At 40.6% G+C, this 13,786-nt stretch overlaps 2 protein-coding genes across 16 annotated transcripts in view; one reads left to right on the forward strand and one right to left on the reverse strand.

The window, feature by feature from the left end:
• ZFP14 (ZFP14 zinc finger protein) overlaps window positions 1–13,786 on the reverse strand; it is a 225,154-nt gene that overhangs the window by 23,178 nt on the left and 188,190 nt on the right. Inside the window, exons 1-2 of one of the 5 annotated variants that reach the window (XM_025854515.2) lie at window positions 7,374–7,462; window positions 6,676–6,728 (exon numbers count right to left, since the gene is read on the reverse strand). In XM_025854515.2, the coding sequence (XP_025710300.1) occupies window positions 6,676–6,708 (33 nt within the window). In that variant the 5' untranslated portion in view covers window positions 6,709–6,728; window positions 7,374–7,462. The other 4 variants (XM_073885296.1, XM_073885298.1, XM_025854514.2 and 1 more) reach the window with 4 other exon arrangements.
• ZNF568 (zinc finger protein 568) overlaps window positions 7,506–13,786 on the forward strand; it is an 86,110-nt gene continuing 79,829 nt past the window's right edge. For 3 of the 11 annotated variants that reach the window (XM_073885240.1, XM_025854459.2, XM_025854460.2), the window contains exons 1-3: window positions 7,789–7,913; window positions 9,136–9,202; window positions 12,249–12,528. In XM_073885240.1, the coding sequence (XP_073741341.1) occupies window positions 12,453–12,528 (76 nt within the window). In that variant the 5' untranslated portion in view covers window positions 7,789–7,913; window positions 9,136–9,202; window positions 12,249–12,452. The other 8 variants (XM_073885233.1, XM_073885232.1, XM_073885234.1 and 5 more) reach the window with 8 other exon arrangements.

The following is a 13,786-nucleotide window of genomic DNA, read 5'->3' on the forward strand; positions in this document are numbered from 1 at the left end:
TAGGTCATGATCCTGGAGTCCCGGGATCGAGTCCCGCATCGGGCTCCCTGCTCAGCGGGGAGTCTGCTTCTCCCTCTGACCCTCTTCCCTCTCGTGCTCTCTATCTCTCATTCTCTCCCTCTCAAATAAATAAAAAATCTAAAATAAATAAATAAATAAAATCTTAAAAAAAACCTTTAAAAAAAAAAAAGAAAAGAAATATAGGAAAAAAGGGGCACCTGGGTGGCTCAATCGGTTAGGCATCTACCTTCAGCTCAGGTCATGATCTCAGGGTCCTGGGATCGAGGCCCACATCAAATCCCCTGCTCACCGGGGAGTCTGCTTCTCCCTCTTCCTCTCCCTCTGCCTCTAACCCCACTCGTGCTCTCTCTCAAATAAATAAAACCTTAAAAAAAAAAAAAGAAGTATAGGAAAAAGGGCACCTGGCCGACTCAGTCAGTGTGGAGTGAGCACCTCTTGATCTCAGGGTTGTGAATTTGAGCCCCACACTGGCTGTAGAGATAACTTAAAAATTAAATTAAAAAATAAAATAAAATAAATATAGGAAAAGTGCCAAGATAAACAGAAAAAAATTTGAGGGTAGCCACCTAGGGGAGTGGGATTTAGGTACTGAGACAAAGCCCCGCCATTTTTCATTAAGTCTTCTAAAATTTCTTGAATTCTTTAAATGCAAAATTGATTAAACATGGATTTATTTATTTTTAAAGATTAATTTATTTGAGAGAGCGAGAATGAGAGAGAGAGAGTACATGAGAGGGGGGAGGATTAGAGGGAGAAGCAGGCTCCTCGCTGAGCAGAGAGCCCGATGCGGGACTCGATCCCGGGACTCCAGGATCATGACCTGAGCCGAAGGCAGTCGCTTAACGAACTGAGCCACCCAGGCGCCCCTAAACATGAATTTAAAATATCACCATCGGGGTGTCTGAATGGTGCAGTCAGTAAGTGTCCAACTCTTGGTTTTGGCTCAGGTCATGATCTTGGGGTTGTGAGACAGAGCCCCACATTGGGCTCCTTGTGCAGCACGGAGTCTGCTTCAGATCCTCTCTCCCTCTCCCTCTGTCCCTTCTGCTCGTGCTCTCTCTCTCAAATAAATACATAAATCTTTGAAAAATAAGTAAAATATCACCATCTTAGACAAGAGTATAATTTAAATTTCTTGAAAATTACAGTTCTCTTATGACTGTTACAAGAATTATTCCCTATCAAAATAAATTCTTTAACTTTTATTTTACTGGTGGCAGAATTTTCCACAATATAAACATTACTGAAAAAAAACCTTTCAAAATCTTTAAAAAGGGGGGGGGGAGGCGCCTGGGTGGCTCAGATGGTGAAGCATCTGCCTTCGGCTTGGGTTGTGATCCCAGGGTCCTGGGATCGAGCCCCGCATTGGGCTCCCTGCTCAGAGGGGAGCCTGCTTCTCCCTCTCCCTCTTACTCTCCCCTGCTCATGCTCTCTCTATCTCTGTCTCAAATGAATAAATAAAATCTTTAAAACAAAACAAAAACCTTTCACTTCAGCCATTTTGTTAAGCAAAATCCTTAAGATCCTTTCCAGATATGATCCTCTCTCTCATACCTTGCCCTATGCAGCTCTACTATTTTGCTGTTCGTGAATTGCATTCTTTATAGTAAAACTGTGATCATATATGTAGTACTTTCCTGAGGTCTATGAATCATTCTAATCAATTACTGTACCCGAGTGGGGATCATGGGAATGCCTCAATTTGTGGTCTGCTGGGCAGAAGTGCAGGGCCATGGGGCTACCCAAGGCTTGGAGCTGCTGTCTGAAATAGGGTAGTCTTATAAGGCTAAGCCCCTAAACGTGTGGGGCTCTGTGTTAACTCTGGGTAATCAGTGTCAGAATTGAATTGCAGGGACACTCAGTTGGTATCCAAAAATTGGTTGTTGGAAGATGACACACACTGTCCATCCCATAGAAAAAATTAGTTTATTTCTTCATCTTAGACTCCAAGGTCCAAAGTAGTATAATGAGATTGTTTAGGAAAATTTTTGCTGTGTTTTCTGGAGTTTAGAGGGCACAGAGACTAGTATCCAGTCCCCTTTTTGGACCAGATGTGGACCCAATGGAGGGACAATGTGATTCCCAACAAAGCAGTAGAGCACAGAATCCCTAGTATAAGATAGGTATTGTAAGTAGACATTTCAGGGGCACCTGGGTGGCTCAGTCAGTTAATCGCCTGACTCCTGATTTCAGCTCAGGTCATGGTCTCACGGTTGTGGGAACGAGCCCTGCATCAGGCTCTGTGCTCAGCATCAAGTTGGCTTGTCCCAATCCCTCTGTTCTTCCCTCTATCTCTAAAATAAATAAATAAAATCTTTAAAAAAAATAAGTAACCATTTCAAGGAGATGTGTTGCCCACATCACAGGGAAGTACAAGTAGAGGTTTCCAGCAGGGACTACTCTGAGAATCCTACAAAAGGACTCCATAAGAAAATGAGTCAGTGTTGAACATCCATAAAAGCAAGAGACACCAAGACCAAAACAACAGCACCAGTCAAGTAAGACTTTTCTCCTTACGTCCTCTTTCCTACCTGCTGCAACCTTATAGGAGTCACAGCTTATTGGGTGGGAGAAAAGAAATTTAGGCTAAAGAAACAAATAAGTTTAGCGTATCTCCCTTTTCACACCATAAGTTTCTAGCTTACAGCAAGCCTGAACTCAAAGAAAAGACTTTATTATTTTTTTTAAAGATTTTATTCATTTATTTGACAGAGAGAGAGAGAGCCAGCGAGAGAGGGAACACAAGCAGGGGAAGTGGGAGAGGAAGAAGCAGGCTTCCCACCGAGCAGGGAGCCAGATGAGAGGCTCGATCCCAGGACCCTGGGATCATGACCTGAGCCGAAGGCAGACGCTTAACGACTGAGCCACCCAGGTGCCCCTCAAAGAAAAGACTTTAAATGAAGCTTACATATTATTATACACAACTGGAGATTATAATTAGTAAAATGAGACTGACCTTATCACTGAAAATAACCAAAGGATACCAAAGAGTGATCAAAACAATTATAGAGACTGCACAAGTTTTTATTCAGGGCAACAAAAAAATTAGCCCATACAGAGCGTTGAAGTAGAAATTATGAAAAAAATTTTATTTTGCTTGCTTCCTATGGAGTCCTGCTTATTTCAAAGTGCTAGTTATAAGTTGATTTGGTTTTCCAGGTACGCATTCATATCATCTGCAAAATGATTATCTTATATCCTCTTTTCTAATTTTTAAAACTAAGTGCTTTGTTAGTGTCTAAGTGCTTTGGTTAATACCAACGCAACAATGTTATTTAACACTGGTGATGGTGTATATTCTTGTCTTTTTTCTGATTTTACTAGGAATGCTTCAAATATTTCCTGATTAAACATTAGGTTAAAAAAGGCACAGGGGGGCGGTGCCAGGCTGGCTTAGTCGGTAGAGCATGAAACTCTTTTTTTTTTTTTTTAAGATTTTATTTATTTATTTGAGAGAGAGAGACACAGTGAGAGAGGGAACACAAGCAGGGGTAGAGGGAGAGGGATAGGCAGGCTTCCCGCAGAGCAGGGAGCCCAATGTGGGGTTCGATCCCAGGACCCTGAGATCATGACCCGAGCTGAAGGCAGATGTTCAATGACTGAGCCACCCAGGCGCCCCTAGAGCATGAAACTCTTGATTTTGGGGTTTGCAGGTTCAAGCCCTATGTTAGATGTAGAGATTACTTAAAAATAAAATCTTTTAAAAAAACCCCAAACATTTTATTAGCTTCTGAGAACAAAATTCAATGAATTCCTTTTATCTTCTACTATACTAACCCCCTAGCATTATTCCCGTTAATATTGGGCAACAATCTTCACTACAGAAATGGCAAGTGTAATTAGAGGCTGATGGGAGAGGAGAACCAGATACTCTGGGTTTTGGCACAGGAGAATAGATTGGAAATACTCAGACATCTTCTAAAAAAACTCAGAAAGGTCTTAAGCTGAATAGATTTAGGGTGACTGATTCTTAATGTGATTTCCTTTGCCTCTGTACCAAACACCCACATTTAAAAAATTGAGAGTAGACCCACCTAGTGTATCAACTCTAAAAACCAAAAAGATTAAGAGACAAAAAGGGTAACGATAAGAAATTCTAATCTATGTTTAATTAGAGCCTGAGAAGGGAGAGGAGAGAGAGAAAATAAGGCAGAGGAAATCTTTGAAGATGGCTGAGGATTTCCCTAAACTAATAAAAAACACCCATCTACAAATTCAAAAAAACTCTACAAATCCCAAGAAGATAAAATTTTTAAAAGGCACACTTAGACACATTATACTAAAATGACAGAAAACCAAAAACTGGGAGAAAGTCTTAAAAACAGCCACAGGAAAAAAAGCCAAAATACCTTTAAAGGAGAGCGAAGCTAGAATCAAGACTGTGATACTGTTATAGAACAACAGAACAAAGAGCTCATAAACATACCCCACGTACATACAGACACTGGATTTATATATATTTGGATATATATGAAATGGGAACATAGTGGATTAATATACGGTACTGAGAAAGCTAGGGAGGAATTCATAAGTGGGAAAAACCTTGGGCCCAGCCCCAATTTACATCATACACAAAAGCCAGTTAGTTAGAGGAGGATTAAATAGGTGGATTAAATATATAAATGGGAAAGGCAAAACTTTTCTATTTTAAGATTTTATTTTTAAGTAATCTCTACACCCAATGTGGGGCTTGAACTCATAATCCTGAGATCAAAAGTCACATGCTCCACCAACTGGGCCAGCGAGAACCCCAAAAAGCAAAACTTATAGCTTTACGCATAAATATAGAAGAATATTTGTATAACCTTGGGACAGGAAAGGATTTTTTTTTAAGATTTTTATTTATTTGACAGAGAGAGACACAGCAAGAGAGGGAACACAAGCAGGGGGAGAGGGAGAGGGAGAAGCAGGCTTCCCGCTGAGCAGGGAACCTGATGCGGGGCTTGATCCCAGGACCCTGGGATCACGACCTGAGCCGAAGGCAGACGCCTAACCATCTGAGACACCCAGGCGCCTCGAAAGGATTTTTTTGTTTTAAGATTTTATTTATTTATTTGAGAGAGAGAGAGCGCGCATGAGCAGGGGGAGGAGCAGAGGGAGAGGGAGAAGCAGACTCCCCACTGAGCAGGGAACCTGACATGGGGCTCAATCCCAGGACTCCAGGATCACAACCTGAGCCAAAGGCAGACGCCCAAATGACCGAGCCATCCAGGTGCCCTGGAAAGTATTTCTTGAAATACAAAAAGGACCATCCATAATGAAAAAAAATAATTGATAACTTTGTGTTAAAGTTAGGATTTCTATTCATAAAACTACCTTAAAGGAAATGATATAACAATCTAAACAGTAGAAAAATATCAACGAAGGATCCACATCCAGATTATATAAAGAACTATGAATCAACAAGAGATAATCCAGGGGCAAAAAAGTAAAAGATTTGAACAGGCAGGTCACAAAAGAAGAAACCCTAATAACCAATAAATATATGAAATGGTGTTCAATCTCATTATTAATCATGAAGTCCAATTTCAAATCTGTGTGTGTGTGTTTGTATAAATATTTCAAGATTTCAAAGTCTGACACAACTGACCTGAAAAAAAGGAGAGAACATAACTCATTCATACAAAGAAATATGTATTTATTTTTATTTTTATTTATTTATTTGAGAGAGAGAGAATGAAAGACAGAGCATGAGAGAGGGGAGGGTCAGAGGGAGAAGCAGACTCCCTGCGGAGCAGGAAGCCCGATGTGGGACTCGATCCCAGGACTCCAGGATCATGACCTGAGCTGAAGGCAGCTGCTTAACCAACTGAGACACCCAGGCGCCCCAAGAAATATGTATCTTTGAAAAATGGTATCTACAAAGACCATCTGACAACACAGGAGAACAATACTTTTTAGTGAAAATGTAGGACATTATATGATAAATGAAGTATAAATTGATTTTGGAAAAATATTAAAAATTAATCAAGGGGCGCCTCGTGGCTCAGGCGGTTAAGTGTGTGCCTTCAGCTCAGGTTATAATCCTATGGTCCTGGGATCAAGCCCCGCATTGGGCTCTCTGCTCAGCAGGGGAGCCTGCTTCTCCCTCTCCCTCTGCTTTGTGTGCTCTCTCTCTCTCACTCTTTCTCTCAAATAAATAAAATCTTTAAAAAAAATTAATCAAAATATTAACATTAGTTATTTTTGAGTGATCACATTTTATTTTTTCTTGGTAATTCTGTTTCTGAAATCTCTAAAATAATCGTGATTTTATTTTATTATGTTATGATGTTATGTTTGTTATGTTATGTTGACTCCATGCCCAGCACAGAGCCCAATGTGGGGCTTGAACTCAGGATCCTGAGATCAAGACCTGAGCCTAGATCAAGAGTCAGTCCCTTAACTGACTGGGCCACCCAGGCGCCCCATGTTTTCATTTTAAAATCTTCACAATTGCATGTGAAAAGAAGAAAACTCAACAAAACAGAAGTGGAGCCATTTTCCAAATAAGTGAACAATAGGTACATGGGTGCTGTTGGGCTTTAAAACCAGCCAGGCAGGACTATCCTTCCCTCTAATAGGGAAATTATAAGGACCTACAATTAAATGGCATATCGTTATTAAGCATTTAATTTTCAAAAGAAAGAAAGCAAAGAGAAAACCCCAACACACCTTGGACATTGCTTGTAGAAGTTCATTGTGCATTCTTTCCTTCTCTTCTGCACCTGGAGAAGAGCAGAAATGGGGAGAGGAAAAAGTAATTGCAAAACACCACGTTTTCCTTTTTCCCCCAAACTGGTCTGGTCAGAAGTCACCTCCCGTCCCAATCCCAGTCCCAGCCCCCATCACACCAGGGAATGGAGATCAGAGAATGGGGCATCCTGCCTAATCCGTGTGTCAGGAAAAAGCTGAGGTCACTGCTGTCAAGGGACTATAATCTAACCAAATTTCACAGAGGTCCCCTGGGGACAAAGTTCTAGAGTTACAATCTTACATATGACAGGAACCCCATGCCCAGACATATAGTGCCCCATACCTTGAGCACGGTCATACTGAAACCAATGCGACAAGCACTCCACACGAGCACACTCAAGAGCTACACAGTTATAATCACATACCCACCACCAAACACCTACAGTTAGTTACTCTCGTACAGTCGCAGGTACCCCCCACAGTGTCGTGGGGTCACAATAGCCATAGGGACACACGCTGACACAACCCCACAATGATAGGCAACCTATATCCGCACACAGGTCTCAATGTCACAATCTCTCTCACACACAATCTCACAACCTCCCCTTTGCAGGCTGCTCCGCCCGCACCGGCCGGATGACCCAGCTCGGTACCTATATCCGGGCTCCTCGATTTACCCCTTTCGAGTCTCCCGGCGTCGCAACGTGCACAACTGAGCCGGTTCCCCCGGGACCGACGGACTCACCTCACGGATCTAACGGTCCCGCCAGGCGTGACGAAACATTCGCGTTCCTGCGAGAAGAGCGACGGGCCACCGAGCCCTCTGGGAAATGTGGTCCAGAGAGGCACCCGGGGCCAATTCCTCTCAGAGCCCTGCCTGGACCCTCCCGAAACGACTGTAACTGCAATTCTCAGCGTCTAGCCAGGTCTCAGGTTCGCGAGGCACGGTAGGTGGGCATCGTCCAGCCGGGCCTTCGCCGCGGGACTGACGCAGCCCCTTCCCCACGCAGGAAACGCAGACAGCTTTCTGGCCGGAAGTTGAATCGGGCCGCGAAGCCTTCTGGGCGGTGTTGTTGTGCTCAGGAACGTCCGTTGGGAGGCGGGCGCGAAGGGATGCTTCGGCGTTACCGGCCCCTGGCCTGGGTCTTTCTGTGGGTCACCTTCACCCATTCTCCCAGAAACCGCGCGCTGAATGCGCATTCGGGCGTTTCCGGCAGGTGACGCTACCGCGTCCCCGCGGCGGGGCATGGGGGAGGGGCTTGAGCTCTCTGGGCTGCACAGCCGTGCTGCTGATGGGGCGGAGCCTCTGAGGAGGCCCGACGAGTCTGGAGTGGCCGCGGTGCAAAATGCTCAGGGTGGGAATAAGCTGCTGGAGAGTGGTTGGAATTACTGGACCAAAAAACTGTGGTGGGAGTCAGTGTGTGTGTGACGGTAGAGATGTGTCTGATTGCGTGTGAGGGTGATAGACTAATTGTGATGGGCTGTGTGATTGTGGTGTGTTGTGTTGCGGTGATGTTTGTGGTCGCCTGTGGTTGTATGGTGTTTGTATGTTTGTCGTGAAAGTTCTATGGTTAGGTATTTGTAATATGTGTAGTGGTTTTTGTCTTGAGTTGACTTCTGTATAGTGTTTGTCATACTTGATAACTGCTTGGGAAAAAAATCTGTATAAAATTTTGTTTTTTGTTTTAAGCAGTCCTCTCTGCCCTTTGGCCACTCTTTAGTCTCCTTTCCTTACTTTTTTTTACCCCTAGAAGTTCTTGGTTCTCTTCTGTTGCTTTCTAGTTTTCCTGTCGATCTTTTCCAGATTCATCATCTCAATATCATATGGCACACATCTTTTATCATGTGTATTACTTAGCTATTGCCAGGATAGTAATGCTGCCCTAACAAACTACTCCTAAGTCAGTGGCATATAACAGCAAGCATTTATTCTCATGTTCACCTGTTCCCTGGTTCTCTGTTCAGCTTATTTAGGCTGGGGTTGACTGAGTAGCTAGCCTGCAGGATGGATTTAGAGCTGCTCCTCCACAGGTGTTCTTTCTGCTAATCAGGCTAAGAAGACAGTGGTTACCAGGACCTGTTCTCATCATGGATCACCAGAACACAAGACAGACCGTACAAACACCTTAAAAACCTCTGCTCCTCAGTGTACTAATAATACATTACCCAACGCAAGCCACATGGCAAAGCTTAATGTTAATTACACCCAAGTGGGAGGACAAGGCAAAGTTAATGGCAAAGATGTGACCATTAGAGGGTAGTGAAGAATTGGGACCAAGATTTCAATCTACCACATTAGGAAACATGCCTCTTTATCCTGGTGAACACCTTTTTGTCCAAGTTCTCTTTTGTCTGATAATATTCCTTTTCAGGGTTTGTTATTGTTTTATCCAGGAATTTCATTTTCCAACCCCTTCTTTTTATGTTTTTATGCTTCAGGTCTCTTATAAAGAGTATATTGCTGGGCTTTTTACCCTTTTATCCTGTTTGAATGTTATTTTAATAGGTGAGTTTAATTCATTTACATTTATTGGGATTGCTGATATAAATTTGTTTTCTATTTACTGTGGCTTTTTTATTGTGCAGTTTTAGCTTATTCCCCTTTCTTTCTCCACTGCTTTGGTTTCTGTTCTTTTCCTTGAATTTTTAACATGCATACTTAATAAAACCCCAACACTTGAACTCCAAACTACCCACCTATTTCTATGTTATTCTTGTCTAATATATTACTTTCTTCTGATTTTAAATTCCCCAGATTAGTAGAATTCATTTGTTAAGTGTGTATGTATATATATATATATGCATCTTTTGTACATATATAAATGTGTATGTGTCTTTTCATACATATGTGTATATGTGTTATATGTATATATACTTTTTAATTATGATAAAATAGAGATAACAATGTACGACATAAAATTTACCATGATAATATCTGAACCCCCATTTTCATTGCAGTATTATTTACAATAGCCAAGATAGGGAAACATTCATCAACAGATGAATGGATAAAGAAAATGTGATATTATATGTACAATGGAATATTATTCAAAGAAGGAAAGCCTGCCATTTGTGACAACATGGGTGAACCTGAAGAACATTATGCTATGTGAAATAAGCTAGTCACAGAACAAATACTACATGATTCAATTTGTTTGATGTATATAAAATAGATTCAAGAAGCACAAGAATAGAATAATGATTGCCAGAGCCTGGGAGTCGAGGGAAATGGGAAATTGTTTTTCCATGGCTACAAAATTTATGTTATGCAAGATGAGTAAGTTCTAGGATCTATACAGCACAGAACCTATATTAATAATACAGTATTATGCACTTTGTTAAGAGTATAGATCTTGTGTTAATTGTTCTTACCAAAGAAATAAAACACAAAAGAACACAAGGAGATTTTGGGGGGTGATGGATATGTTTAGTACCTTGGTTATGGAATTGGTATCATGAATATATGTGTATGCCCAAACTCATCAGGATGTATACATTAAATATGTGCAATTTTTGGTACATTAATTATACCTCGATAAAGCTAAAAGCACAAAAACATTTAACATTTTAATCATTTTTAAGTGTAGAGTTCAGTGGCATTATCTTCATATTGCTATATCACTGTCACTACCATCTAGCCATAGAACTCTTTTCATCTTGCAAAACAGAAACTTTTTACCCATTGAACAATAACTCCCCATTCCTTGGATCTCCCAGTCCCAGCAGCTTCCATTCTACTTTCTGTCTATATGAATTTGACACATACCTCATATAAGTTGGATCACACAGTACTTGTGGGTTTTTTTGTGACTGGTTTATTTAACTTAGCATAAGGTCTTCAAGGTTCATCCATGTTAAAGCATGTGTCATGTCCTTCCTTTTTAAGGCTAAATAATATTGTATGTATACGCCACATTTTGTTTATCCATTTATCTGTCAATGCACACTTGGGTTGCTTCTACCTTTTGACTATTGCAGATAATGCTGCTATAAATATGGGCATACAAATAATTTGTTCAAGTCCCTGCTTTCAGTTTTTTTGGGTATGTACCCAGAAGTGGAATTTTTGGATCATATGGTAATTCTGTTTTTCATTTTTTGACTGCCATACTGTTTTCCATAGTGGCTACATCATTTTAATCAACATATTTTTTTGAGCACCTACCATCAATGGCAAAGAGAGATTTAAAATATACCTGTTTTCATGGCATTTATATGAGGGGGTACACAGACAATGTGTATGGTAAATAAATTATATAGTTTGTTAGTGATAATTACCATAGAGGAAAAAAACAGAAATTCTGTGAGGGATATTAGGAATATCTCAAAATTTATTACAATTGAATATTTCTGTTTTATTCTGTTCTATCATACAGTGAAAGTATTAGTCTATTCTCTTGTATAGTATTTTTTTTACTCTTTACCTAGTAAAGCCTCAAAGCATATGATAAGTTAATATTTCTTAGCCATTTTATTCATCCAATATCATTGTGATGGGAGTATAATTCTCATTTCAGATGAAGAGTATGGGAATTCTGAATTGCAAATGTGTTTTACCTCAATTGCCGAGATAGATAGGAAATGGAATAGCTGTAACTCTTACTCCAAACCTGGGGTTGCTGCAAATTTTTTTTAATTTTTTTATTGTTATGTTAATCACCATATATTACGGTTGCTGCAAATTTGAATCTTTTTTGACTCAACTTTGTATCTGCTGCAAATCTGAATCTTTTTTGACTCAGCTTTGTATCTGTTGATTCAACTTTGCACTGGGCTACACCTTTATGCTCACAGAAGATACTTGAAGAGCAGATATTATGTGAACATCACTGCTGTGATTACCTTGTTTCTAGAGTCTTGACGTTTTCTCGAGTGCTTGGTTCAACCTAGGTTGCTGAGTCTTTGAATTTTCCGCCAGATTCTTTCTGTCTTTGCATCCAGCATCTCTGGTCAGTAACCCCAGGGAATGTGAATTACAAGCAAGGAAGCTAATTGTTTGGGACTGTATTAGTTATCTACTACTGTGTAACAAATTACCTCAAAATTCAGTAGCTTAAACAACAATAAACATTTATTATCTTATACTCTGTGAGGGGCGGGAAACAACTTAGCTGGATACTCTGGCCCACATATTTCATGAAGTTGCAGTCAAGATGTTGACAAAGCTGCAGTCATTGGAAGGCTAGACAGGCTGGAGGATTTGCTTCCTAGATGGCTGGCAAGTTAGTGTTGGCTGCTGGCAGGAGCCCTTCTCTAGCGCTGGTTGAAGTCTTCATGGCATGGTGGCTGACTTCCTTCAAAGTATGTGATTCAGAAATGTGTAATGTGCAATACAGAAACCAAAATGTCTTTTATGACCTAACTTTGGAAGTCACACACTGTCAGTTTTTGCAATATCCTATTGGCTAAACAGGACAGCTCTATTCAGTGGGGGGGGGGTGTACAAAAACCATGAATACCATAAGGCAGTGATCATTGGAACTCATCTTGGAAGCTGGTTACCATAGGGATCTAGTGAGAAAACATCAAGTAAATTGAAATTATATCATAAGCCCACAGGTCCTGCCTCCACAAAGATAAGACAAATCTGTGATGTGAGTAAAAGGAAGCCTGGAGAGCAGTTATCCATCATGGAAGGAGACCTTCTGACCTTAGAATTCTCCTGGAAGCTGCTGGGCCCTGAGATAGAGTGGACCCTGGAATTGATGGATCTACAGCTTATCTTAACCCTTCTGCCCTGAGTGGACAAGCCCTGAATGACATCTCAGCCTTCAGAGATCAGCAGTCGCTGTATGACAATGGAGCATTTAACCCAGATGATGGAAAGGAGAGGTGAGGTGGCTCAGAGATGGACAGAGTTTAGGAGAGAAAAGCTGTACATTTAGGGGCAGAGCGAGTAAAAAGAGTTAGGAAATTTAGTACTCCTACCAAAGAAAGTTCACATGGATGTTATTGACTGCAGCATAGATATTTGTTTTTTACTTATTCACTTGACTATTATTTGATTTTTTTTAAATAACTATTTTAAACGTAATTTCTGTTTTTCTTACATTTAGATTTTTTTTAAAGGGCTGTTAAATATATAACCATAAACAAAATTTCCTACTCTATCCTTTCTCATCCCTTGATCCCAATCCCCAGAGGCAACCATTTTGAACATTTTGGTATTCAGCTCCACTTTCCTGAATAATATCCTCATACTGCTCATGCTTGATTTCTCAGTTTTAGATATTTCCTGTTGACTTTTGACAATGGAGATAAGGGTTTATCTGTTTTCTACCTAACCTTTTTCTTGTCTCCCTCATCCCACCCCTCCCCAACCCCTCTAATATGTGTTTTATTAGAGGTTGAAAGTTGACTAAATGTCGGGATCTGTATCTATTTTTGGGGGGGGGGCTTGTCAGTTTCCTAGATTTTGCTTGAGGAGTATAAGCCAGAACTGCTTTGGAAGGCAAACACAGTAGGAAATTGGGGGTTGGGAGGACACACCTCATCTTTCAATATTACAACTTTCACTTAATTCCCTTTTTTCTCTACATTGCTCCAACGCCTTACATTCAGTTCCTGTCCCACACTCCTGCCTGCAGAAGTACCTAGTGCCTTCATTCCTAAGCCTTTCAAGGGTTCTGCCATAGTTTCTCCACCCTTTCTCCACCCTCCCTTAAGCTTCCACTTTCTGTAGTTAAATTAGGTCACAGTCATCTGTCTAATCTCTAGCTTCCAAAATTTGTTGACATCTCTTATCTGCTGAAGTCATTCTCTATGAAACTCAACTTCCTTTGTTCCTTTACTTTCATTTCAGAGAACCGAAGTAAATGCAAATATTCATTCTTACATTTTTGACCTGAAGGCCATGAATTTTTTAGATTAAAAAATTAAGTTGCTTGAAAATATCATTAGAATCATGACTGCATTTTTTTCTCCTTTTTTTTGTTCTATGATTTTTAAAAAATTTTTTATTATGTTAATCACCATACATGACATCATTAGTTTTTGATGTAGTGTTCCATGATTCATTGTTTGTGTATAACACCCAGTGCTCCATGCAGAACGTGCCCTCTTTAATACCCATCACCAGGCTAACCCATCC

This window comes from Callorhinus ursinus, unplaced genomic scaffold (assembly GCF_003265705.2).
Source record: "Callorhinus ursinus isolate GAN/ISIS: 27379988/994484 unplaced genomic scaffold, GSC_fseal_2.0 scaffold61, whole genome shotgun sequence".
Classification (NCBI taxonomy): domain Eukaryota; kingdom Metazoa; phylum Chordata; class Mammalia; order Carnivora; family Otariidae; genus Callorhinus; species Callorhinus ursinus.